The sequence below is a fragment of the Theobroma cacao genome, chromosome 9 (genome assembly GCF_053813885.1).
Source record: "Theobroma cacao isolate CCN51 chromosome 9, ASM5381388v1, whole genome shotgun sequence".
NCBI lineage: Eukaryota > Viridiplantae > Streptophyta > Magnoliopsida > Malvales > Malvaceae > Theobroma > Theobroma cacao.
In genome coordinates this window covers 48,265,332-48,290,746 of record NC_142647.1, presented here as the reverse complement: position 1 = coordinate 48,290,746, position 25,415 = coordinate 48,265,332, and the positions used below count along the sequence as shown (strand labels likewise).

The following is a 25,415-nucleotide window of genomic DNA, read 5'->3' as shown; positions in this document are numbered from 1 at the left end:
AAGATGAGGCACAAATTTTCCATCAAAGCAGGTTGTGGTTGAACTGATTTGGCTTGTTTACTGTACAATTAAAATATCAAAGATTAGGAAAAATATCTACGAAAAGGTCCCCTTTTCGTTGGATCTTTAAGATATTAAATTAAAACTTTAGGAATCCTTCAAAACCTTTTCGCTAATATGAAACCCAATAACATAACAGAAAAGGGGTTGGAAATTCACATGAATTTCTGGGGAATTGTCATGCTCATACAGGAGAAGCAAAATAAGCCGCCGTTATTTAATTGGACGATGCGCTTTCCTAGAGGTTGCAAAACAGCAAATCACGCCTAAAAATATCATTAAAAAAATATCTGCCAAAAAAGGGGCCAAATTAATATATTTTTTGGAATTAATTATTGTATTTTGTTTTCATACATAAACGAGGGGTTGGGTCTGGATCTAGACCGGAGCTTGTTGTTTGGGATCTAGAAGGAAATATTCACCGACACGTTTTCCAACAAGACTTTTCCTCAAAGTCTTTACGATAGGTAACGTATATCGTATAAAATTTTTCGATATTTGATTAAATATGATATAATTATATTATGTATCATTTTTTATAAATATTATGATATATCGTACAATAAATAATAATGATAATTTTGTTTATATATCGTATCTATATATATATATATATATTTAAATATATAGTGTTATTTTATAAATACATAAAATTTTTTAAAATTTATTTATTGAGATGATAATATTTGATTAATTAATACATCAAAGGGAGAAATTCAACGATACATAGGATAGTAAAATTTATACATCAAAGGGTCACTTCTCTTAACATTATAATCACAAAAATGTGTTTCCTATACAAAAAATATAATCTAAAACTTATATTAGTACGTTTGAATGATACATTTTTGCACAGCTCAGCATCCGTTTTATTTCTTTCTTTTCCATCTTTCTTTCTTGATGTGTTCTTCGATAGTTAGAGGTGATGTGTAACAAATGACTGGATATTGGCCTTATGGCCCAAGCAGTGGCTTTTTCTTGGCCTGGTTAACTAAACTTTTTATCAAATCAAATAATTATATGGTTATTAGCATTCAAATGTTAAGCACAATAAAGAAGCAAGATTCAAGGAACTCAACAAAAGGGGAGAAAGTAGATTATTCCTTCCTGAAACATGAAATCCATTCAATCAGACCAATACTTTCAGATGGAGGGTTGTCCACACATGCATGAGAGCAGCACTGGGACTCCATGCCCGTTACCATTATCTAATCCAGCATTCTCTGATGAGCTTGTTTGAGGAGGAGCAACGCAGCCATTAACAAATAGGGAGTTGGATTCTAAATTAGGCTGAGCCAGGGCAAGTTCGTCGGGCCCATAGATAGTAGGAATGCGGTTCCTTCTATATTCACTAGCAGCTCTTCTCTCCACCGCGAGGAAATGACCGAGTGATGGAGCATTGTTTGCATTGACATTCTCAGCATCAGTACTATCCCTTGAACATAAAGAAAAGAGCCAAATTCTTGACTTGTTGCTGTTGTTGCTCCTTTTTTCTCTTGTTGCTGCTTCAGCTTTCCTTCCTCTGACAGATCTTTTAGAGAGTTCCAAGATGCTAGAAACCCCAATTAGGCTCCCGAGTGTAATGCTATTGTCATGGAAAAATGACCCAGTTGACTGAAATCAAGCGAAGAAGAGTTAATGAGATACGCACTTTGGGCCAACAGGGTTAGATCAGTATGAAACATACAAATCATCTACTGCATCCAACTACAGAAAGCACTAGCTTGGAGGAAGATCATTTGAAGTAAAGATGTTCCGTCGTCATTGTGAGCAGATTATCAGACACTCCCAAGTGCCTATGGGCTATAGAAGCATAATTTGTCATCCCATAACCAAATCAAAGTCATGGTGAAAATCAGAATTTGAATTAGTTGTTTCATGATGCTTTGAAACAATTTAGTATCTTATTACATGCAAAAGAGCAGGAACAGTATGGACTTCAACAATCTTAGTGAATCTTAACAGATAGTGAGAAGTTTTTGGCTCCAATCGTTATGTCAGATAAATGCTTTTGTCATAAGTTCGTACAAGTATTTCTACCATTTCTTGACACACCAAATCCAGACAATATGAGACATGCATTAACTCAGCAATCTGAGCAAAAGATAATATCAGGAAATAAACAAGAAGTTAAAATCATTATTGCAGTTGAAATCTCTAGCACATTTTTCAGTTTGTTTACAAAAAATCTATCATATTTAATCATATATGTCCTTCGTCTGACATCTGATCTAGGAGCATCATGCAACAGTAGAGCTCAGTCTGCTGACACTACTCTGTAATCTCCAGCACATATCAAAAAAGTCATGCCCGCTACAGGTGTTGCAATTATTATGAGCTGGTAGCAACTTGAAGGCTTGACTCTGAGCGAAGGCACCAAATACCACTGTAATATTACAACTACTATGGTAGAAAGCACCAAATCAGCTTCAAGATGACAACTCAAAAGCCTGTGACAGAGTCTTTAAGCCTTTAATTTTAACTACCATCTAGCAAGCTTGGTCAAAAACCATTATATGGAGTAGGAGAAAAGGGAAATTCAATGCTGCATTAATAGAAACTTTCTGCGCCCAGCATAATGATTTATTGATACCAATCAATGTTCTTGCAAATGGGTATTGACTGTTAATTGAGACACTTATTACATTATAAAGAAGAAAAGAAAAATAAAAAAACATTTTTCTCCGGTAAAATTTCGAAACTACCAAGTATATTTGTGCATGAAGAAAACAACTGAAAAACACCAAAAGGCTACAGAGGTACAATACAATCATGATCCATGACATATGGAAATAGGACCCTGGGGATATGAAAACTGAAAAACCTAAGACAACTGCCAAAGACAAGACCAATGTAAGCAAAAAAATTTTTAACCAAAATTTCTGTAGTTTCCCACTGACCTCTGTGTCTAAATCTGAAGAGGAATCTGTAGAGGAAGTTGGAGAACCAGTGAGCATAGTGTTGAATGATATTGATCCTGAGTAATCATGGTTTCTTGCCAGCCCAACTCTCACGTTCAGCGGCTGCAATCCCAGGGGCCAACCTTCTTCCTGCAATCAAATCAAATCAAATCAAATCATCAGATATGTGATTCAGAACCCTTCAAGCAATCAACATCACAGAGAATAAAATGAACTAAAAAGAAGGGAAAAAAAAGGGAAAAAAAAGGATAAGCTTGTCATAACTGTACTATCATGAGAAACAAAAACAATGTGACAAAGAAGTAGACACATTATCAGAGAAATTATAAGAAGAAAACACAGACCCACAATTATAAGATAAGAGAACTAAAAAATCTGAGAGACAACCCACGAGAGAATATACTATTGAACTGAGAGAAGACAAGCATTACCTGTTGAGCCATGTATCTGGCAAAGTACTTTTGAAGTTGGATGTCTTTGTTTGATTGATCTTAGTAAAAACCGATGGTCACCTCATGTACGAGATATGAAATTTGAAACCAAGGAAAAAATAGATAAAAAGCTATAGATTGCTGAGAACTTGAGCAAGTAAAGTAAACTACTTAGCTCTATATAGAGGTTCAAATGTACAGTACTTTGAAGGACATTGCTTACATGACTTGAGGGAGAGTAAAAGGACAGAGTAAAAACAAGCTGAAGAGATAGTCAAAAAAGGTAACAAATGAGCAAGGAGTCTTATCATTTGGAAGCATTCTTTCTTTGCTTGCTTTCCTTGGTTTTGTTGACCAGAAAGAAACACAAAATCATTATGTGCCATGAGGAAATAAACTAATCAGAAGCAAAGGTCCACGAGAGGTTCAGATGCTGTCCTTCAAAATTACTTATATACCCAACTTGCAATTAACTATGTTCTCCAAGACCCTAAAATGCTTGCCATTGCTCATTGATGATGTTGTAAACTTGCAGCTTTGTGTACAAAGGCAGGGAGGCAAAGAAAACAAGAGAACTTCAGTTTCTTCTGTTTTCTTTTCTTCCTTTTTAGTTTCCATTTCCTTGGTAAAATTTTGATCTTTTTGCCTTAGCATTCTCTACTAGTCTAGTCTACCATAAACCCATCATCGAGCTATAGTTGCATTTTGTAGCCATGCATGGTTCCACATAAATTAAAGTGTATAACAGTTTGATTCATGATGCTATTTCCAAAATGTATCTGCTTGAAGATTTCAAAATTAATTAGGTGCATGCTTTTTTGTTTTAAGAGTAGAAATCGATTTTTTTTTTAAATAAAAAATATATACAAAATTGTTTCAACTTCACATGTAACAGAAATTTACCATGCAAAAAATTATTAGGGTAAAATGGTCATCTAAGAATTCCATGATGAGGTGAGACCAGGAGGATCCAAGGAGCTGGAAGAAAAGGAGACAACTTTTGCCTTGGTGGGTGGCAATAACAAGCATATGTCAAAGAAGTGTAATTGTCTAAATCTCAATCGAGTATGTGCCTTTTCCTTTGGTCCACAAAACCCTGTTGTTAGCCCAAGCTTTTAACTTCAAGAGCCCACCAAGATATGGGACTCAGGGAACCCAATGAACTGCTGTTTTCACTGTATCTGCAGTGTCATGACCCAAAAGGAAACCATATCTTCAGTATTAAATTCCCACAATCTGGTGGTCTAGTTAAATACAGAAATTGTGATCTAGCAGCAGGCAATAACAGGGACCACCTCCGACTTTACAGCAAAAGTGTTACTATTTCTTTCTTTCTTTTTTTTTTCACTTTGGAAAGAGATTTGAGTAAGATGGTTCAGTTTCTGCAAGGTTGCAAGATTTAGTAATTGGACCAGAACAGCTCTTTTTTCTTTTGCCTCATGAAGTTACTTGGCTATGATTCTGCCAGATTCGCTTGCAGAATGAAGAAATATTTCTTCTTCCTACTAAGAACAACACGAACCGATCCCTGTTACAAGATATAGAAAGTTATACTGAATAAGTAAGAAAATCTTTTCCTTTCTGATGCAACTGTACAAATGCAAAATGAGGAGGAATTGGAGATTCAAGTCTTAAATTCTGTTAACGGAAAATTGTATTTACAATAATGACAGAATTGAGCAGAGTTCATGCAACATGCTGGTTGAACAGGCATGGGGGCCGGGGGCCTTGGCAATATTTAATTTCTGTCAGGTTTTCATTATGAGCTAAACTCTTTGTTTTGGGGTACTTGCTGAGGAATGTCCAACCCACCTGGCCCAAGAGTAGTTCTGGCTTATATCATTGGGTTAGCCCACAACTTGGATGGGCTAGCATATGAAGAATCAACTGATCTAACTTTTGTACCTGAAGGAGGTTAATTCCCTTGTACTTGCCTCAGGCTGATACCCTTTTTCCAAAGTTATGATGTGGGCTAAGTTTCGGGCTAATTAGAGCAGCATTCCAGGCCCCAGTCATGGCTCTATCTCATTAAAGCAATTCATTTATACCGAAGAAAAGGATAGAAATATTTCTGACCGATTATCTGTCAGGATTTGCATGTTGGCTGCGCATGTTATATTTTTAGCCCTATGCCAAAGCTAGCACACATTTTGTACTATCCATTTGCAATTACTACTATCAGGTTGTTTCAAGGAAGATGAGAATTCTTCTATCCTGGCTGGTTATTTTTCCACTTTGTATTCATTATCTACTGTTTTATAGGGGGAAATATAAGTAAGACTTGTTTTAGGGTTATGAATAAACTCTACAATTATATAATATCCATTTTGGGAATTTGAAGAAATTCATCCATTTCCTCATATAAGATTTGGCCTCAATTTGAGTAGGGATCCAACCTGTTTGGTCCAAATACAATCAGATATAATATTAAATTAATCACTAAATTTAATTAAAATTAATTCCTACAAGAAAATAAATATTGTATTCTGACATTTTATTTATTTTTTAAATGAATGAGATATATATATAAGACTAATAATTCTATTCATAATCTAACTCTAACTAGATAACAATATATATTTTAATCTACTTAACTAATTAACAAGCCGATAGCATTATATTTTCACTAGTTAATTAACTAACAATTGTAATCTAATTAGCTAACAAGCCAATAATATATATATATCCTAATTAGCTAATAATATTGTAATCTAAATTTTAATCTAACTAGCAAATAATAGTATATCCTAATTAGCTAATGATATTGTAATCCAAATGGTAATCTAACTAGTTAACTAGCTAAATATAGTAATCTAATGACTAACCTAACTAGCAAATAATATTATATTTTAATTAGCTAATGATATTGTAATATAAATGGTAATTTAACTAGTTAACTAGGTAAATGGTAATCTAACTAGCTAACTAGCCAATTAACCAATGGTATTATATTCTAAGTGTATCATTGAATTTGTATAATTATCTTAACAAAAATATTAAGAGTAATGTAGATATGTTTTAAAAATCTAAGATTTACTTTCTTTTTTAAAATTATAATCCAAGAGATAATTTTTTGTTACAGAAGAAAACATGAACTATCATTTTGCTATTCTTTATTCAAACTTAAACCAAGAGATAATTTTTTATAACAAAAGAAAGCATAAACTATCATTTTCTATTCTTTATTCAAACTTAAACCCGGAATAGAATCTTTGATGTTTGAAGCAGAATTAACATGTGTGGTTCTTTGGAAAAAAGTAAAGAAGAAAACCTTAAAAGTTTAAAACATTCTACTATACATATATTATATCTAACTATCCACCAACCCTTCAAAAAATTCCCAGCCTTGAATGATAAACAGAAGACTTTGTTGCATTGGACAGGTTAGATCAAATTCCTTTTGCTAGCTGCTGCCTACTACATTCTATGCTATGAGAACCATCTCACATTTCATGCTGTAAGAAAAGGAATAAACAAAGTAAAACAATTAAAAAAAAAAAAGGGCATGTACTTTCCAAGAGGGGCAGGTGGGAGGGGCAAAAACTACCTTGAATTTAGGGATGGCATCTGGCTCTGGCCTCTACCATTGACTGCCATGATAAATTTCTGTCATCAGAGGGAATATCGCACTTGGGTGTGCTCACCCAACTGGTAAAAACAAAGGAGTATGTTTGCTTCCCTTGGGAAAGTCAATGGCAACCCCATTTTCTTTACACTAACAAAGTCAATGCGATACATTTTTGTGAGCACTATCATCAGAAGGGAAAAGAAAAAGGACTCCATTTTCATTTTATTCTAAAAACCTTTGAGAGAACCCAAAGTCTATCTTTTAACTGCTTGGTGGGGTGCAGCCAAAAAGCAAGAACCTAAGGCTTAAATCCATGATGATTTGTACTTGTGAGCTTTGATCTTTTGCTACGTTGTTATATAGTCTTAGATCTGGGTTCAGTGGCAAAGCAACAAAAACAGGAAAAAGAACAGGAATAAACAGAAACTGAAAATGTTAAAATGAAGCTGAATATGGCATTGATGATGTTGAGAGAACACTGTTACCTAAGATAGAATACCGATCACTGTTACCTAAGATAGAATGCCACTTTCATGTGGAAATGTCCACACAAAAAGGAAGAGAACTAAAAAAAAAAAAAAAGAAAAAACATAAACTTTGTTCTTCACAGAAATATATGATGTATGATCATATCATTTGAAGTCACTTCCTTGTCTGGCTTTCTTAATCTTCTTGCCTAGATCTGCAAGAAAAGCTGGAGGAAACAAAGCCTCAATCTCTTTTGTCAAATCAATTAGGATTGTCCGGTGAACATAATCTTTTCGTTTTGGTGCTTGGAGATATACTGGCCTTCTTGGTGCAGGTGGGCATTTGAGCAGGCTAGGAATTTTGTGATCCAAAGAAGTAGGAGTCTTGAACCCATCATTGTTCTCTTCATCACCATTTACATGAACCGCACCCTTTTCATGAACTTCACAATCTTCATGAACATTGAATTCTCCTAAAGACGGTAATTTTGACTTCACTGGGGACACCTCCAACATGTATTTATCTTCTACTTCTTCTTGTTGCTGATCTTGTTCTTTTGGTACTCTCTCTTCTTTTTGTTGAGGCTCATCATCAGCATCTTGAAGAGGTGCAGTTTGGCACTGATCTTTTTGGGATTCTAAAGGAGGTCTAACCGAGCAATTGAATTCCATGGTACTACTTGGATCTTTCTCAGAGAGAAACTTATCAGAATTGGACTCGCCCATGGTTTTAATCTGTAGTATATGAAGAAAATAAGAAAAATGGTATAAAGAAACCAAGAACGAACTGAAGTCTTAAGCTTGAAACTGAGAGAAATTAACCTAGGATCAAGAAGGACAAAGAATAAAGATCAGAGACGATCATGCGCTAATTAATGAAAGCAAACAAAAGAAAAAACAAAGAACTCGTACTAGTCGAAAGCCTGAGGCTTAAAAGCCTAGAAAGAGAAGAAAGAAGCTTGATATCGATAAAGGAACGAAAACGCCAAAGAGTTTAATTCATCACATCACCATCTTTCTTGTTTGTTCTCTGATTTCTCTCTCAGCTTTTCTTTGGAATTTAGCTCTCAAGATGTTTCTGATGGAGAAAGAGATTGACAGAGAGAAAAGGAAAGGCAGAGAGGCTTTTGACGACCCACTTCGGCGAAGGATCCAATGCAGTATATATAAACACACCCACAAATCTTTCTCTTTCACTGACTCTCTATCTTATGGAGTCTCTATCCTAACTTTCTCTCTCATTTATCTCTCCTTTTTATTGAGACGGGGAAGTCTCTTTCACTCTTACAACAAAAGAGTCATCCAGTAACTAACTATATAAAATCTCGTTTAAGCAACCGCTTTTTCCTGATCTCTGCGAACTTTGATGCATCAATGCACGTGGTTTACTACAGACGGGAATAAAGCCATTCCATTTAATTACTATATTTAACATTCCTTCATGTTCTTATGGCTAGCTTTAACTGCCCCTACCCTCATTTTATCACGAGATTTTTCCCATGATTTCTCATTATTGTTTGTTTGTTTGGTTTCCAAGCAAAGAAAAGTAAAAAAAAATTCCCTATGTCTTTGATGTAAGTTTTGTGTGGCTTTTATGAGAGAAATTGTCTCCATGGGGTCGCTTGCATCCGCCGCAAGGAGACATTGTCGGGTGTCTGGTTTAGGCCTTGTAGGCCATGTTGAGCTCCACTCCTTGACAATTGTTGTTGCTGCTGCTTTGGATCTCTTCCAAGGAGACTGCCAGGATCAATGGGTTCTAAATGATTGTTAAGGAAACCTGAGAAAAATTCTCTTACAATATCATTGCCTTTGATTTTACTTTGCTTTCTTAATGGCCTCATCTTAATCACTAGTCATAATTGGAGAGTCAGGAGTACAACAGAAACTGCATGATTGATATAACAAGAGCATGAGATGATGCATGATTGATCCCAATTACAACAGCAATGTGTTTCACAAAATTATTATACACAAGAGAAAGCCAAAAACTGGATACCATCTTTACACAATCTTATCATAATTTTCACCAAATTTCTCACAAGTCTTTCTTACACTATCAAATGATAATTAATTAGTGAAAATCATGTAGAAATGTCATTGACTTCTGGCTTAATTAAAGAGATTAGAAATGGTTACAAGACAAGCAAGCAAACAGCGTGTAATGATTCCCCAAAACCATGTATACCCCAGATCCCATCATGCTAGTATCTATTATTATTATTATAGTAATTAATTCAAGCCTTATATATTTTGCATTAGAAAGCTGCCCTCGGCTGCATGCTTCCTCATTGGTCCCACTGCAGGCCATTTTCATGCTGGGTATAAGCTTTTGCCTTAGGCTTAGGATTCCTGCGTTGGATATGCAGGAGACTGCGGGGAGAGGGAGATGGAGATGGCTTTCCATTTTGCTTTTCTAACATTTTATCCATGAAATTGATTATTATTATTATTTATTTATTTTAGAGCTTTCCCATTTTGGGAAGATTGGCTTTGACGGTTCAATATTAAGATAACGCAATGATAATATTAATATAAATCTTGAAATGACTATGATCAAAATTAAGAAATATATACATATAGATTAGTATGCATCTTGATATGAGAATATCACGATATGAAATTGAGGGAGAGGGTGGGGGACCCAATCGGATTGCTTGGATTTCACCGCACCACAAAAAGATAAAAGGGCATCCAAACTTGGGAAAGCCTTAAGGCCTCCCACTTTCTTTTAGTGCACGATTTTCTCCTTTATTTTTATTTTTTACCCCTCCTGTATTTAACTTTAACCTTAGCACACAATTTCAATATACCAACAAAATGCTAATTTTACCAATTAACCTATAATTCATTAGTGCCCGCCAATTTGACGAAATTCAATTTTCTTTTTTTCTTTTTATCTTTTAGAATACTAATATTTACCGAATAATTACATGCATATAATTAACGGATTTTAGAGATATAATTTTATAAAAAAATGTGAAAAATACGTAAGCCTAATCATGAAATAATTAAATAGATGAAGCATTAATTTTTTTTTGATAAGCTAAAATAGATGATTAGATGACACATTAATCTGATCAACATAATACAAAACCATAATACAAATCAATCCTACTTGAACACACATGTTAGGTTCATATGATAAAAAGATAAAGCAAACATTAGAGAATCGAGAGCGGTAAAATACAAAAAAAAAGAAAAAGAAAACCTCCAAAGTTATATATAAAATATATGGGAATGGTTAGAGATCAGAAAGTAATTTAAATATGGAGTTAATTGATTAAAAAAGAAAATAATAAAAAAAAAGTGGGGTAATGTTGGGTATATAGATAAAAGTGAAAAACACACACTCTCATGCCACATAATTGCAGCTCATGCTCATGCTTAATGATTTTGCTTCCCATCTTCGATCATCATGTCCCCATCTCCCAACAATCAATCTCCCCACGCCCAATTCCCAACTCTCTCTCCCTCTTTGCTTCTGCTTTCCGTATGCCTTTGCTTCTTCTTTCTTTCTTTCCTTCTTTCCCGCCAATAATTCCTTCCTTTTTTTTCCAACATCGGATCGGCGGTGGTAGGGTTTTGTTTCATGAGATAATTAATTCACCAAGTCATTGAAAAGAAATATATATAATATATAATATGTTGTGTGCACCCTAAAAGTTTTTTTTTCTTTTTCTTTTCGAGTTAAAATATTTTAATTTTTTTTGAAGTACTCGAGCTATTATTTCGTTACAGATTTAATAGTAATTTTTATTTTGTTTCATGAGACTTAACTGATAAAAATTAGGAATGTTTGTAGGACCTTTAAGATATATTTATATATATATTTTTTCTTTTTGATGGTCCATATGCAGAATTTATCAATTTAGTTTCCTAACTAATGATTCGGATATATTGGGTTATTATTATCAAATCAATTCCCCAACTATCTGAAGTCATAATATTATTAGCAAACTTTGCTGAATCGATAATGTGGCATACATGGGGAAGAGGCAATCTTTTTTGCATACGATTAATTTTGATTCATACATGGGGAAGTCATTTTTTTTTATATATTTTATAAACTTCTTTCTCTTTTCTAGAAATTTACGTAAATCATTAAAATGCTCGTAAAAAGCCTATGGATGAATCTTTTTAATTTGTAAAATTTTATTTATTACTTAACCATACTAACTTAATTAAGAGAATATAGCCTTTTTTGAAAAAATTAAATGCAATAGAATTATTTTTTGTTCAATATATATTAATTTTTCACCTAATTTCCCAATATAAATGTGAAAAAGTTATATAAATTAAATTTATTTTGAAAGAGTCTTGGAAAAAAAATATTTCTCAAACAGTATTACTCTTCGTGAAGCAAAGCAAACGGATGGTAATAAACGTGTGCTTTTGCTTTACTTTCCCTGCGCTTGATTGACTGATAGTACAAACGTGCGACGTTTGCGTTATGCCATAAGGGAAATGGGGTTCAATACGTTGCTGTTGCGGGTCAAGCGGTTTGGAAGGAGGACTCGGACTCATCTCCATGACCATAAGGCGTGTGCCTAGCCGTGTGGCTCTTGGTCGCTGCTCCCAAATGCTCAGGGAGTCGATGTTTCTTCGAGGCCAAGGCTCGAGGGGCACTTAAACTTCAAATCCAGTTTGCAGATTTGGTGGGTTTGGGCTTTTGTTTTTTGTTACTCTGAAAAACCAAGCTTGTATTGTATGCCTGAATTCATGTAAACAACTTAACCAATGTATAGATCATCTCTTATCTTACAAAGACTCCTTCATGATAATTTAACATAAGATTTTAAAATTAAAACTGCTTAGGGACCACAATGGGTGCTAAACTCTGAACTTGAATGGCAAAACATAGAAAGTAATTGGGATTATATCAATTATAAATGTATAATTCTATAATTATTTAACTATAATTATAAATTATTTGTCGATTAATTACTTATGAGTGTGAAATTCTATATAAAAATTTTAATGGATCTAAAAAATTCCTTATTAAGAGTGAATAATTCATGTAAATGAATGTAATAAAAAAATTTATTGTGTAATACCATATCCCAATTGAATGTGATAGTTATTATTAAAATCTATATAAGAGTATAAGTAAAATTTTAAATGTTACGTGATTTAGGCTGAAAAATTACTGAATTAATAATGCTTGAAAACTGATTGTTACAAATTAATTTTTATGCTCCAAAAATTTTATATTATATGATAAAAAGCACAAGACACTAGAAACAATAATTATATATATACACAAATCGATTGTTTTGAATTTCAAGCACAATATTATTCCATCATTTCTAAATCGAATAAATAATATATTATTTTAAGATATTTTCAAATAAAATATATATTTTGAATGTTATCATTAATTGAAATATTAGTTTTAGATAAGATACTCAACCTCTTCTGTCACTGTAAAGACAAAATTTGTAAAGTAAGGAATAAAATTCTTATTCTTATAACTTTGAATGTATATGGAAAGTGAACATTTAATTTAGAACTGAAAGAGTATTATTTTTATTTATATTTGCTAATATTAATTCAAGACATATATATACCTCTTCTTTTCATTTTTGTGAAGATGGATGGGAAACCGGTTTTACCGGTTCGAAGGGCTGTTGAAGCGCTCCTTAACCTTCAGGGCGCTTGCAGCCGAAGGACCCGGTAAAAGGTTAAAAAACAGCTAAAAAGTTTTCCATTCGCGTTTTAAATTTGAAAAAGTTTATCATTTCTGACTTACCATTTTCGTTTTCTTTTGGAACCCAAAGGGCGGGTAGCTGATTCCATCTTTCCCTGGTTTTTTCCTTTTTGCTTTTTCCGCTGGTGATTTCTCTTTCAGTTCTGTTTGTTTCATGAGAAAATGTAGGAAGAAGAAGAAGAAGACAAGAAATGAAAAATTTCAGATTCCCGTTTTGTTATATGATTGCATAAATTGTTGACCTTCGATCTGATTTTGATTGGCATTATGATAATTTAGTGGGAATTTTTTGTATTTGTTCTTGGTTTAATTGATTAATGGTTCTTGTTTGGAATCTTTGGATAATTTTATGATTCTCTAGCTTCTAATGATTGGATCTAGGTTGAGTTAGGATTTCATGTTCGTTAATTTCCATGAATTAGCTTTGTCTTTTTCTGTTTGGGGTTTCTATTTTTTTATCAATCAAAATCGTTAAAAAATGAGAATATATGATGATATGAAAGGATTCCGTTCTCGAATTTAATGATAGTAATTTTTTGAACAAATTGTTTCTGATGGATTATTTATTGTGGACAAGGAATTTTGTCACAGATTTTATTTTGCATTTATCTTTCTAATTTCTCGGGGAAAGGGGATGTTTTTGTTGTATATCTTGGTTCATAAATGATTCAAATCATGCTTGTTGAATTGTGGGCTGCTTCCATTGTTGTTGTGACCTGTGATGTTGATCTAGTTCTGACATTTTGTTTCAGCTGGTGATACAAGATGGCAGATGGCGAGGATATTCAGCCACTTGTCTGCGATAATGGAACTGGAATGGTTAAGGTATCAATTTAGGATAGTCTTTCCTTCATGTGTTTATGAGTGATTTGGTGTTCTAAGCCTTTTGTTTTAGGTTTGTATGGTCTTTTCCAATGATATATTTCCCTCTGTTTAGGCTGGATTTGCTGGTGATGATGCTCCAAGGGCCGTGTTTCCTAGCATCGTGGGTCGTCCACGTCACACGGGTGTGATGGTTGGCATGGGTCAGAAAGATGCATATGTTGGGGATGAGGCTCAGTCCAAGCGTGGTATTCTGACTCTTAAATACCCAATTGAACATGGTATTGTTAGCAACTGGGACGATATGGAAAAGATCTGGCATCATACCTTCTACAACGAACTCCGTGTGGCTCCAGAAGAACACCCTGTTCTTCTCACTGAGGCACCTCTCAACCCAAAAGCCAACCGTGAGAAAATGACCCAAATCATGTTTGAGACCTTCAATACTCCTGCAATGTATGTTGCTATCCAGGCTGTTCTTTCCCTCTATGCAAGTGGTCGTACAACTGGTAAGCAATTGACTACCCTCAATCTCATGGATAAAAGTTAACCAAACTCAAAGACAAAATTTGCACTTTGGTTCAGGACATCTTCACATCTTGAAGGATTTTGTTTGTGGATTAATTAGGGAGAAATGTGAAGTAACCTCAACTTGGTTGCCATTTCACCCCATTGTCTTGTTTGTATTGATTTTGTGCTTATTCAGTAGTTTTCATAATGATTTAAAAGTCTTCCTGATATAACACCTAGAACTTTTAGTTATATAGTAGGATCAGGATCTTTGTAATTTACATTTACTCTGCTCATTGTTCATCTGCTTACTGTTCTCTACAATACTTTATGTAGGTATTGTTCTGGACTCTGGAGATGGTGTGAGCCACACTGTCCCCATTTATGAAGGATATGCCCTCCCACATGCCATCCTCCGTCTTGACCTAGCAGGTCGTGACCTTACTGATGCCCTTATGAAAATCTTGACTGAGCGTGGTTATTCATTCACCACTACAGCTGAGCGTGAAATTGTGAGGGACATGAAAGAGAAGTTGGCATATATTGCACTTGACTATGAGCAAGAGCTCGAAACTGCCAAAACTAGTTCTGCCATTGAGAAGAGCTATGAGTTGCCTGATGGTCAGGTGATCACCATTGGTGCTGAGCGTTTCCGATGCCCAGAAGTCCTTTTCCAGCCTTCCATGATTGGAATGGAAGCTGCTGGCATTCATGAAACCACATACAACTCCATCATGAAGTGTGATGTCGATATCAGGAAGGATTTGTATGGAAACATTGTTCTGAGTGGTGGAACTACCATGTTCCCAGGAATTGCTGACAGAATGAGCAAGGAAATCACTGCCTTGGCCCCAAGCAGCATGAAAATTAAGGTGGTGGCTCCACCTGAAAGGAAATACAGTGTTTGGATCGGAGGCTCCATCTTGGCATCTCTCAGTACTTTCCAGCAGGTATTATCTACTTCTGATGATGATTATTGACAATTTTAACGGAGTCCATGCTTTTACCATTTATATTAATTGCTCTATGTTTTCATTATTGAGAAGGAAATTTAGGACATAACTTTTTTATTTTTAGTATTTTTTCTCCATGACAAATGAGTCCTAGATCGAGCAAATTAGCTTCTCCTGCGTGACAGAAGGCACTTTTCTGCAAATAGTCTGGTTAATTGCACATTTGAACTGAACAGGATTCGTATATTTACCTTCTCTCTTGTTATTTTTGCTTTAATAAGCTTTATACACATACTAAAAAAGTTTACTTGATTGTGATTGGAATGCAGATGTGGATTGCTAAGGCAGAGTATGATGAATCTGGCCCATCAATCGTTCACAGGAAGTGCTTCTAATTCATCAGAATGGAGGAGGAGGAGGCATAAAAGCAATGTCCTGTTTTTTGCCAAAGCAATTTCAGCTCGCAAGTTTTTGATCTATTCTATTTCTCTTAAAAAGTTTTTTTATTTTTAAGCTTTGCTGTTTCTCTTATTTTCTTAATGTTCATATTGTCGTAACAATGAACTAAGAGATGGTGCAGATGATGATAGAGTTCAAATTCATTCATTTATATTTGTGATTTATGGTCAATTCTCTAGCTTTTTCCATTGTCTCCTGAATCCTGATACATGCTTGAAATGTCACTGGGAATTCTTGTTTGGACCCTTTTTTCTATTTTAGGATCTGGAATACCCTGTCTCTACAGGTTCAAATTTGACCTCTTTCCCTTGGCTGGGTTCCCTGATCATTTGCCTAATGTATCCTCAGCCCCTATCAAAAATTAAATACTACATGCCAATTCATGTCACCTAAATGAGGTTAGACTTAGTAGGACTTAGAAATTGATTACTCTCAGAGTTTAGATCATTTAATCATCCAAACGCTGCTTTAAGTTTTCGATTTTATTCCTGTGTTAGCTGCTTTAAGTTTGTATCACTCACCTGCTTCATTAGTGAAAGGAGATTAATTTTTAATTGTGTCTTGTGGATGCACGGGTAGGTAATTTTTTTGCTTGCTTATATAAGATTTTTTTTATAATTAAACTAAAAAAGAGGTACCCATCGAATTAAATTTAAAACAATATCAAACCAATTAAAGAAAAAGGGAAAAAATCCAAATCAATAACTAAAAAATTACTTGAAAATATTGAATCAAGAAATAAATATTTATAAACATAGAATCAAACTTTTTTTATCACGAACTCATATTTTTAATTCAAAAAATTTATTTATCAAGTAAAGTAACATTCTTACTTATAACTTGAAAATTCATTTTATCTTTTATTAATGGGAGATTTGTGCTATCTTAATATTTTTTAATAATATTTCAGATTGATATAATGTACACGTTTTTGGAGTATTAAAAATATATTTATTTAGTTGATATTATTATTCTTATATTTTTGTCAAAAAATGAATAAAATATAAATTAAACAAATCTAAAGAAATTGAATAAATAAAAGATTTACAATTAAAATAAAAGTTTTTTTTTAGGGTCATTTCACTTGTTTAACACAAAAAACATTTTTAATTTAATTTGACCTTTTTTTTCCGAAAGAAAAGAGAGAAGAAAACAGCTGGTAAAGTCTTACTATAACGAAAGAGGCAGAGGCAAACACTTCCCAAGTTGCCGAGATTCAAATATTCCTTCACCTCAATAATTCAAGAAAAATTTTCTTCTTAGTCCAACCAATCCTCTGTGTTTTTGTCTCTGCAATCAAAGTCAACACAAAAGTCAAGCCCTCCACCCTACTTTCGCAGAAGCAATAACCCACAAAAAGTATCCTTTTAATTCCGCCCAAAACTTCAAAAAAACATCTCACTTTCTTCATCTCAATTACGAAAACACAATAAAATGACAAAACTCTTTTGAAGAAACAAAGTGAAAAAGAACAAGAAAAAAAAAAACAGAATGGAGCTCCTAAACCCGGCCCACCCGCCTCACCAGGACCCGAATCGAGACCCCATTTCGGGGTTGAGTTTCAGGCGCCAAGTTGATCGTCCGGGGAGTACCCAGTTGCCAGAAATAGCGGAGGAAGCTGGTGGCGTTGGCGCTGGGGAAAAAGACAAAGTTTTTGTTGCGGTGGGAAAGTCTGTGGAGAAAGCGGTTAATTTGTTACGTTGGACGTTGAGGCGGTTTGGCGGTAAAGATATCTGTTTGCTTCATGTTCACCAGCCTTCACCACTGATCCCTACTTTATGTAAATACTCTCTTTCTCTCTCTCTCGTTAGAATTTTGTATTATATGACTTGGTTAAGCAGAGTTAGTAAATGGGTGTTTAAGTTTTTCTTCTTTTTATGTTCTATGGTGTGTCTTTGGTGAAGATCTTCGTTTTCTTCAAAAACGTAGGGGGTTTTCTTTCTGTCTGTTATTTTAATTAAGAAAAGTAAAAATAAAAATCGAATGAGTTTTCAAAGGCAATGAGGGAGTTGTTAATGTATTAGTAGAATGGACTATTTTGAGCTGAACTTAAATAATTTTTCGTTTGACTTCTGCGTATTTGCTGTTAAACCAAATGTAATCCATGGAATTTGTTGGATTCAGAATTCAGATCTCCCTTTTCAGGCAGCCTAATGAGTAACTTTCTACATATAAAGTTGTTAATTATATGTTATTGATGGTCATAATTTGGCAGTGGGGAAACTACCGGCAAGTCAAGCCAATGGTGAAGTCGTTTCTGCATATAGAAGGGAAGAGAAGGAAGAGTTGAGAAAGCTTTTAGAACATTACTCAAGTTTTTGTGGCAAATTAAAGGTGCGGTATCTCTTTCTGTGCTGGGCGAGCAAATTTTTTAATATCTGCCTACATTAAGGTAAATTGGAGCCTACAATCTGTAGTTTATGACATGTCATAAGCACCAGAGATGGGACTTCCAAGGCATAAATAATGTGGATGATTTTGCTTCACCAGAACTTTCTTTTATCTGTCAGTCTCACTTGATTATAGGTTGAATCTTATAAAGGAAATTCAGATATCTTTACTATGTTCCATGATTTATTGGCCTCATCTTCAAAGAATTCACTTTGCAGGTGAAGACAAGCATTATCACAATTGAAGCGGACCAGGTTCATAAAGGAATTGTAGAACTGGTTAACAGACACACTATCAGGAACCTTGTTATGGGTGCCATACCAGAAAAGTAAGTACTTCTTCTGTCAAAAATTGAATGTTCATCTTTCCATTTTGGAACGTTGCAAATTAAGTCTGCTTTTTTTTTTAAAAAAAAAAAAACCAAGACTCTTACTTTTTCTGCATTTCATATTGTTTTTTCATAATTCTTTTTTTCTTGTTCTACTTTTAGGCAGTAGAAACTATAGAACGTCAATACTGCATGCTAAGTTTAATATAGGAAGTGTTTAGCAATCATTTCATGTCTCTTCCCATTTGGAATCAAATCATAGATCACTTTAGTTTTGTTCCTGTTGTGTGCTTAAGAATAATCTTCAGCCTCGTGTTTTAGATCTGTCCTTCTTCATTTTTCATCTGAAAATTATTTGTAGTGCTTTTTTTTCTGGTATCCTTGATTAGTATCCTAATGGTTTAATACAGTTGCATGAGGATAAAAAAAAACTCCAGCAAAGCATGTTATGCTGCCAGAAATGCTCCCTGCTTCTGTGATATATGGTTTGTCAACAAAGGGAAACTTGTGTGGATGAGGGAAGCTTCTGAAGAGCCAAGTTCTTTGCCACCAGTTGGTCAAGCCAAAGCTGCTATTGCACAAATGCTGAGGTCTAACTCACTGCCACATACTAAGGGTGATTCTTTAGTCCACCCTGAAAACATTCATTCCAAATCTTCTAGAAGTATACCATTTGTTGGAACTACCCAATTGACTGAGACTGAACCAGCTCATATGGATGTGTCTGTGTCACCCACATTATCTAGTTTTGCCACTAAATTTTCTCGCCCCTACTATCAGAGTTTGTCTAGCCCAAGTTGTACAAATACTGGCTCAGAATGTGCTTCTTCCGAAACGAGATGGTCTTTAGATTCTTACTCAAAGGATGAGGAGGAAAGTCTATACAGTTGGCTCAGAGAAGTAAGTATGGAAGCTGAAGCATCCAGGAATGGAGCATTAGCAGAGTCATTGAAATGCCAAGAATTGGAATCAGAAGCTATGGAAGCTATCAATAAGGTAGGTATCCACACTCCGTTAGAGAGACTTTGGTTTGTGTATCTTGCAGTTCATCATTTCAATCAAGCTGGTGAATTTATGGCATTTTTTGCAGTACATATCACTTGCACCATTGTAGTTTCATATTATGGTATTAATAGATTTAAACTGAGAGTGAGGAGAACTTGGAATGAGAATGCAGCCTTTTATCCCAGCTTCTTTGTATGTTCGAGGTCTCTTTTCTGCTGTCTTTCAGCAACGAAAGGAAAAGTATTAGCTAGAATATAAAACGAATGTTGATGCAAAATATTAGCCAATTTGTTTACACAATACTTACTGGATTCTAGTTAGTTGCAACACATGATGGTAGGTAAGGTACTATGAGTATGGTTAAAGTTTTGGATTCTGTTGGGTGTTCTAAAGTTTGGAGATCTGATTATTTTTCAGCTCAAAGATTTTGAATCTGCCCGTTTTCGTGAAGTTAAACTTAGAAAGGAAGCTGAGGAAGCCCTTAGAACCACCCTGCAAGAACAAGAAAAGCTCGTTAATGAGAAACAAGAAGTAACAATAGAGCTTCAGAAGACCATGAGAAATGTTGCTCTCCTAAACAGTCGTGCACAAGAAGCAAATCGTAGGCATGATGAAGTTGCTGGAGAATTGAAACTCATCCAAGCATCTATTGCAACTTTGCGGCAGGAAAAGCAGAGAATCAGACAGCAAAAAATGGAAGCTGTGCGCTGGTTAGAACGTTGGAGAAGTCACGGGCAAGCTGGAGTCACAACTTGTAATGGTTTCATTGGGCTTGTTGAAGATTTTCCTGAGTTAGCTGAATTTTCATTGGCAGATGTCCAAACTGCAACATGCAATTTTTCTGAGAGCTTCAAAATTGGAAAGGGAGGACATGGTTGTGTTTACAAGGGGGAAATGCTGGGTAGAACTGTTGCTATAAAGAAGCTGTATCCACATAACATGCAAGGGCAGTCAGAGTTTCAACAGGAGGTTGGCATGTCTCTCTATGTTGTTGTTTTCCCTGGCACAATAAAAACATGTTTCTATTGATTCCCTTCTGGGCCACTGCTTCAGCAATTGCATACACTTTCTTTCCCTCTCTCCCACAGATGTGCAAGGGTTAATTTAGTCTTGAATGTATAACCAAATTTGTATAATTTCTCTGCCTTTCAGTAGACTGGCAACTAGTCTGAGTTGTAATTTGTCATTTCATATAGCCTACTAGTCTAGAGTTGTAATTTCTGTGTAATAATAGTTTGTGTGTTTGTGGGTGCAGGCTCAACTTCTCAGCAAATTACAACATCCTCATCTGGTGACTTTGCTTGGTGTATGCCCTGAAGCCTGGTCCCTAGTGTACGAATACTTGCCCAATGGAAGTCTTCAAGGCCGGCTTTTCAGGAAAACAAGTGTTTCTCCCTTGACTTGGAAGACCCGAGCACGTATAGTAGCTGAAATCTCTAGTGCTCTTTGCTTTTTGCACTCTACAAAACCTGAAAAGATTGTCCATGGTGATTTGAAGCCTGAGAACATTCTTCTCGATTCAGAATTAAGCTGCAAGATATGTGATTTTGGTATCTCTAGGCTGGTAACAGAGGATACTCTATATTGCCCAAGTTTTCGTCGTAGTACTGAGCCAAAGGGTGCTTTTCCATATTCAGATCCTGAATTTCAAAGGATAGGAGTCCTGACTCCCAAGTCTGATATTTATGCCTTTGGATTGATCATTCTACAGATACTCACTGGGAGGCCACCAGTTGGGTTAGTAGGTGAGGTGCGAAAAGCTGTGTCATGTGGTAAATTAGCATCAATTTTGGATACATCAGCTGGAGAATGGCCTATGTTTGTGGCCAGGCGTTTGGCAGACCTGGGGCTGCAATGCTGTGAATTGTGTGGTAGGGATCGGCCTGATCTCAAACCATCTCTGGTGAGGGAACTGGGGCAGTTGCATGTCTCTGTGGAGCGGCCAGTGCCATCTTTCTTTTTGTGCCCCATCCTTCAGGTGAGTGTCTTCTAATTCATATGACTACATTAAATAATAGAAATATTTCAATACTCATTGATGACCGTGTTAAATGGACTGATTTTGCAATGAGCTAATCATGTCAATTTGAGCTTGCTTTTGACAGTTTCCTCGAAACTTATTTAATAGCTTAATCTAGCTTCAATTTAGTTGGATTCCTTGTGTAATTCCTCTATGAGGTAATGAACTTTCTTTTTGACTTCCTAACTCTTTTTTAAATTTTTACGTACCCCAACTCTAGTTTAGGGTTTGTTGGAATTGCTTTGGACATCTCCAAGTACATGCTGTACTGCACACATCATTACTCTTACACCTTTCAGCACAAAGAAAAAAAAAGAGAGGAAACAACTTATTGTGAAAACTGAAACCTCTTATGGCATTACTTTTCAAACTAGGATTTGGGCTTGTACATAGGCTGTAATTAGTTCACAGTAGTGTTTATGAAACTTAAACTTTGTGAAACTCTGAAAGAGCTCAAACAATACTGCTGCATCATGAGTGCCACTTTTACTCTTTCCAGCCTAAGTTGCTTTGAGCCTAATTCTAATTCAGGACTCTGATACTGCTTAAGATATTATAGGTTTGACTTTGTCATACTGTACATCTCACATGTAATTGTTCGTTTTCCAGGAAATAATGCATGACCCTCAAGTGGCAGCAGATGGGTTCACATATGAAGGAGAAGCCTTGCGTGACTGGTTGGAAAATGGCCGTGAAAGTTCACCCATGACCAATTTGAAATTGAGTCACTTAAATCTGACTCCTAACCATGCAATACGTCAGGCAATTCAAGACTGGCTTTGCAGAGCTTGAATTCTCATGATTCTATGCTTGTATGTAGCCTGTGTTGTAAGTATGTACAGTGGCATCCTAGCTTCACCATTATAGATTATGCAACCATAGGGGGATTGGTCATCACTGATTTCTTTACCATCAAGCTAGCTTTCATGCATCATAGTTGTGTACCCAAGTGACCCAACCAAATACATAGGCATTGACCAAATCAAAATTGTGGGTGTCATTTATTGTGCAAAAGTGGGACTGTATCTGTTTTGCATGGACAAAGCACTTGGGAGTCACAGGGTGTTAGTATAAGATAATTCGCAGTTATCTTGTTAGAAAATTCATCTTAACAATCATCAATACAGCTATAAAAAGTGAAAATTTTAGGCTATTTTTGGCTCTATAAATTCATTTGTAAGACGGGATGCTGTGTTGAATTGAACGTACAAATTTGGATTCAAAAAAAGAAGATATAAATTTCTATTTACGTATCTAGCTGCAACAACAGGTTAACATGTTTCATAATCCTCTATACTTGAGCATAAGAGCAAGAAACCATACTGCTTAATCAACCACAAATCTATCAGTGGTAGGAATTCAGGTAAAACCTTGTACGACCTGAGAATCTGTCTCTCAACATCCTTGCAGAATGCCATCTCTTGCAAGGAGCAGTGAGGAAGTTTGATTCTCAGAGCTGTTGAAAGGGTGATCATCTTCTATCAAAATTCCTGTCCTCGGTTCATTGTTGTCACCCCCCAAAAGTGGATTAGACTCACCAGTTCCACTCCAGTTATGAAATTCTTCCTTGCTAGGGACCATGTTCTCTTTGAAACTTGTTTGAGGTTCAGGTTTCTCGAACATCTGTCCTTCACTGAAACTGCTCCAAGACTTGAAACTCTCTTGTTTCTTGCCAGCCTCAGAGGATGCATTCTCATTGCTCTGCTGCGGTTTTTCAACTCTTTGCATCGGACCTCCTACATTTGTAGGCGGGAGCTGATTTTCCTGATTTTCATGATCGTTAAAGTCTGAATTACTTCTTCCATATGTTACATGTGATGATTCCTGCAAAATGCCTTGACTTGAAGAAGCCCTCTGGCAGAAACTCCCAAAGCCTTGAATCCCTCTTGTTAGCTTCCGAGCTCGGTTTCTCTCTTCTTTCAAAACAGGTCCTTTCTCAAGCAGCTTCAGTATTCTCTCTGATTTCTTTCTAACAGCTAACCCCCAATTGAACCTGCACATTAAAATATTAGATCTTATGAACAAAATCCATGAAAGTACAAAGACAAATTACAGATGAAGTTTAAGACAAACCCTTTCTCGTCTATGTATTGAAAGCCTTCCATCTTTACAATAACATCTTTATCACCCTGAAACTCCTCTGCAGTACTCTCTGGTCCATGAGTCATCAAATGTTCAAGAACTATCAGAGAATTGTAAGAGATTCTCCAATTCTTTCTTTCGAATTTCGCCAACCTGATTTGTGCGAGCAAAAGATCAAATGGAATATCACTTATATAAATCATACTGTTAAAATCTGATGAAATGAAAAACAGCCAGAGACAGACAGAGAGTTCATAAATACGTACTTCTTGTGTAAAATGTCTACAATTCTCCAGTAATCATCTAATTCAAAAGCAGCCCTTGAAATCGAACCCAGCGTCCGTGTGTCTGGTGTCCATGTATTCCCATTTGTAGCTTCTTCAGTCAATCTGCAGATACCAAGGAACCAACAGAAAAAACCAACCCAGATCAAAACTAACTCTTCTATTTAAGTTACAAGGAAGAAAAATAACTGGAATCCTATCTCCACTTAGACTTCCTCGTATGTACCACAAAAAAAAAAAAAACGCAAGAAAAAACAAACTTACAGCTGAGCAGGAGTAACATCAGTTAAAGCTAAACGAGCTGTTTTGATCTTCTCCTTGAGGAAGAAAGATGCTTGTTTCTTGAATTCATGGAAGAAAGGAGAACCCATGTTGCTGCTAGGATTCTTGCTTAAGGTAGACATGGTCTAAGCAAAAGAAAGATGGGGCAAAAGTTGAATCAAGAAATACAATCTCGATCGAGTTTCTGGAAATGGGTTGAATTTATTTAATCCTGATGATAATGATATCCAATGAAACAGCAGAGAACTACACCTAATACTATCTCTCAAAATATTAAAAACAAAGCAATGAGAAAGGAATGCTCAGTCGAAGATGTTTGGTTCAAAAGAGGAGAAGAATTCAAAGTTGATGTCAATGATGGAAACACAAAAATATGGGGAGTAAAGTTCACCATGGGAATTTGTAGTTTTATAGAACGGAGAAAAAACAATGGAGGTAAAGTCAACATCTACATGTTGGGCAGCGGGTGCATTTGGTTTTGAATTTGAAAACGGGGAACTGTTGCTTGGTACAGGTAAGTTTTTTACTTCTTCCAGGGACTGAGGTGGTAAAGTTCTTTGAGACTTTGAAAGAGACGCTAAGCTGGAGCTGGAAGTAGTCATTCTGGCAATAACTTTTTCTTTTTTCTTTTTATAATTTCTTTGGTAATATTTTCCTTTCAAAGGATCATCCAAAGTTTCCACATTATTAAGAGAATCTGATATCTTTTAGAAGAGTTCCACATCCCATGTTTTGACAAAATTTCAAGGAATATCCTCACCATCAAACTATGGTTTTTAATACTTTCACACTTTCATGGTGACACTCGAGCATTTGGTTGAGTAGTTGATACATTATTTTTTTATTTAAAAAATAGAGTTCGAATTTTTTTTTAATTATAAAAATTAAAAAAAAAAAAACACATTCAAGGTGCATTTTTAAGTTAAATCCTTTAACAAATATGCATACTACAATTGTCTATTTTAGAGGCAAATTTCTTATAGTTTTAGTTAAGATGAGTAATAGATTGATTTGATCAATTTAATCTTAAAATTTTAGTAATTGAATTAATCAAATTTTTATAAAAATTAATTGAAATCCACGAAATTATATCAAAAATAAGAAATGACCGAAACCCACTTATAT

At 35.2% G+C, this 25,415-nt stretch overlaps 5 protein-coding genes across 9 annotated transcripts; 2 read left to right on the top strand and 3 right to left on the bottom strand.

Annotated features, from left to right (window-relative positions):
• Positions 1–1,133: 1,133 nt before the first annotated feature.
• On the bottom strand, positions 1,134–3,724 carry LOC18590704 (uncharacterized). The gene is made up of 3 exons (XM_007016377.3): positions 3,413–3,724; positions 2,961–3,110; positions 1,134–1,674 (listed from the first exon to the last, which is right to left on the bottom strand). Exons 1-3 carry the CDS (start codon positions 3,422–3,424, stop codon positions 1,204–1,206), a joined length of 633 nt encoding a protein of 210 aa, XP_007016439.2. The 5' UTR covers positions 3,425–3,724; the 3' UTR covers positions 1,134–1,203.
• Positions 3,725–7,413: 3,689 nt separating this feature from the next.
• On the bottom strand, positions 7,414–8,771 carry LOC18590703 (uncharacterized). The gene is made up of 2 exons (XM_007016375.3): positions 8,360–8,771; positions 7,414–8,182 (listed from the first exon to the last, which is right to left on the bottom strand). Exon 2 carries the CDS (start codon positions 8,171–8,173, stop codon positions 7,613–7,615), a length of 561 nt encoding a protein of 186 aa, XP_007016437.1. The 5' UTR covers positions 8,174–8,182; positions 8,360–8,771; the 3' UTR covers positions 7,414–7,612.
• Positions 8,772–13,150: 4,379 nt separating this feature from the next.
• Positions 13,151–16,091, top strand: LOC18590701 (actin-like). 5 transcript variants are annotated; one of them, XM_007016370.3, is made up of 5 exons: positions 13,151–13,229; positions 13,907–13,979; positions 14,092–14,485; positions 14,823–15,436; positions 15,769–16,091. In XM_007016370.3, the coding sequence occupies exons 2-5, from the start codon at positions 13,920–13,922 to the stop codon at positions 15,832–15,834; spliced, it is 1,134 nt and encodes a 377-aa protein (XP_007016432.1). In that variant the 5' UTR covers positions 13,151–13,229; positions 13,907–13,919; the 3' UTR covers positions 15,835–16,091. The 5 variants fall into 5 exon arrangements, with proteins under 5 accessions (XP_007016432.1, XP_017983628.1, XP_017983629.1 ...); XM_018128139.2 differs by having other exon boundaries at positions 13,152–13,279; XM_018128140.2 differs by having other exon boundaries at positions 13,173–13,252.
• Positions 16,092–17,066: 975 nt separating this feature from the next.
• On the top strand, positions 17,067–22,795 carry LOC18590700 (U-box domain-containing protein 33-like). Its single transcript, XM_007016368.3, has 7 exons — positions 17,067–17,678; positions 18,114–18,232; positions 18,508–18,617; positions 19,028–19,613; positions 20,040–20,591; positions 20,878–21,600; positions 22,252–22,795. Exons 1-7 carry the CDS (start codon positions 17,390–17,392, stop codon positions 22,432–22,434), a joined length of 2,562 nt encoding a protein of 853 aa, XP_007016430.3. The 5' UTR covers positions 17,067–17,389; the 3' UTR covers positions 22,435–22,795.
• Positions 22,796–22,860: 65 nt separating this feature from the next.
• LOC18590699 (ENTH/VHS family protein) lies at positions 22,861–24,657 on the bottom strand. Its single transcript, XM_007016366.3, has 4 exons — positions 24,273–24,657; positions 23,991–24,113; positions 23,716–23,877; positions 22,861–23,635 (listed from the first exon to the last, which is right to left on the bottom strand). The coding sequence occupies exons 1-4, from the start codon at positions 24,410–24,412 to the stop codon at positions 23,038–23,040; spliced, it is 1,023 nt and encodes a 340-aa protein (XP_007016428.3). The 5' UTR covers positions 24,413–24,657; the 3' UTR covers positions 22,861–23,037.
• Between the last annotated feature and the right edge of the window lie 758 nt (positions 24,658–25,415).

Coding starts and splice junctions, on each gene's coding strand:
- LOC18590704 (XM_007016377.3), bottom strand. Junction 1,675..2,960: donor CTTCAGATTTAGACACAGAG/GTCAGTGGGAAA, acceptor GCTTGATTTCAG/TCAACTGGGTCATTTTTCCA.
- LOC18590703 (XM_007016375.3), bottom strand. CDS start 8,173: ATGGGCGAGTCCAATTCTGATAAGTTTCTCTCTGAGAAAGATCCAAGT.
- LOC18590701 (XM_007016370.3), top strand. CDS start 13,920: ATGGCAGATGGCGAGGATATTCAGCCACTTGTCTGCGATAATGGAACT. Junction 13,980..14,091: donor ATGGAACTGGAATGGTTAAG/GTATCAATTTAG, acceptor CCCTCTGTTTAG/GCTGGATTTGCTGGTGATGA. Junction 14,486..14,822: donor TGCAAGTGGTCGTACAACTG/GTAAGCAATTGA, acceptor TACTTTATGTAG/GTATTGTTCTGGACTCTGGA.
- LOC18590700 (XM_007016368.3), top strand. CDS start 17,390: ATGGAGCTCCTAAACCCGGCCCACCCGCCTCACCAGGACCCGAATCGA. Junction 17,679..18,113: donor ACCACTGATCCCTACTTTAT/GTAAATACTCTC, acceptor ATAATTTGGCAG/TGGGGAAACTACCGGCAAGT. Junction 18,618..19,027: donor ATGGGTGCCATACCAGAAAA/GTAAGTACTTCT, acceptor GGTTTAATACAG/TTGCATGAGGATAAAAAAAA.
- LOC18590699 (XM_007016366.3), bottom strand. CDS start 24,412: ATGTCTACCTTAAGCAAGAATCCTAGCAGCAACATGGGTTCTCCTTTC. Junction 23,878..23,990: donor GTAGACATTTTACACAAGAA/GTACGTATTTAT, acceptor CGCACAAATCAG/GTTGGCGAAATTCGAAAGAA. Junction 23,636..23,715: donor CAATACATAGACGAGAAAGG/GTTTGTCTTAAA, acceptor TTTAATGTGCAG/GTTCAATTGGGGGTTAGCTG.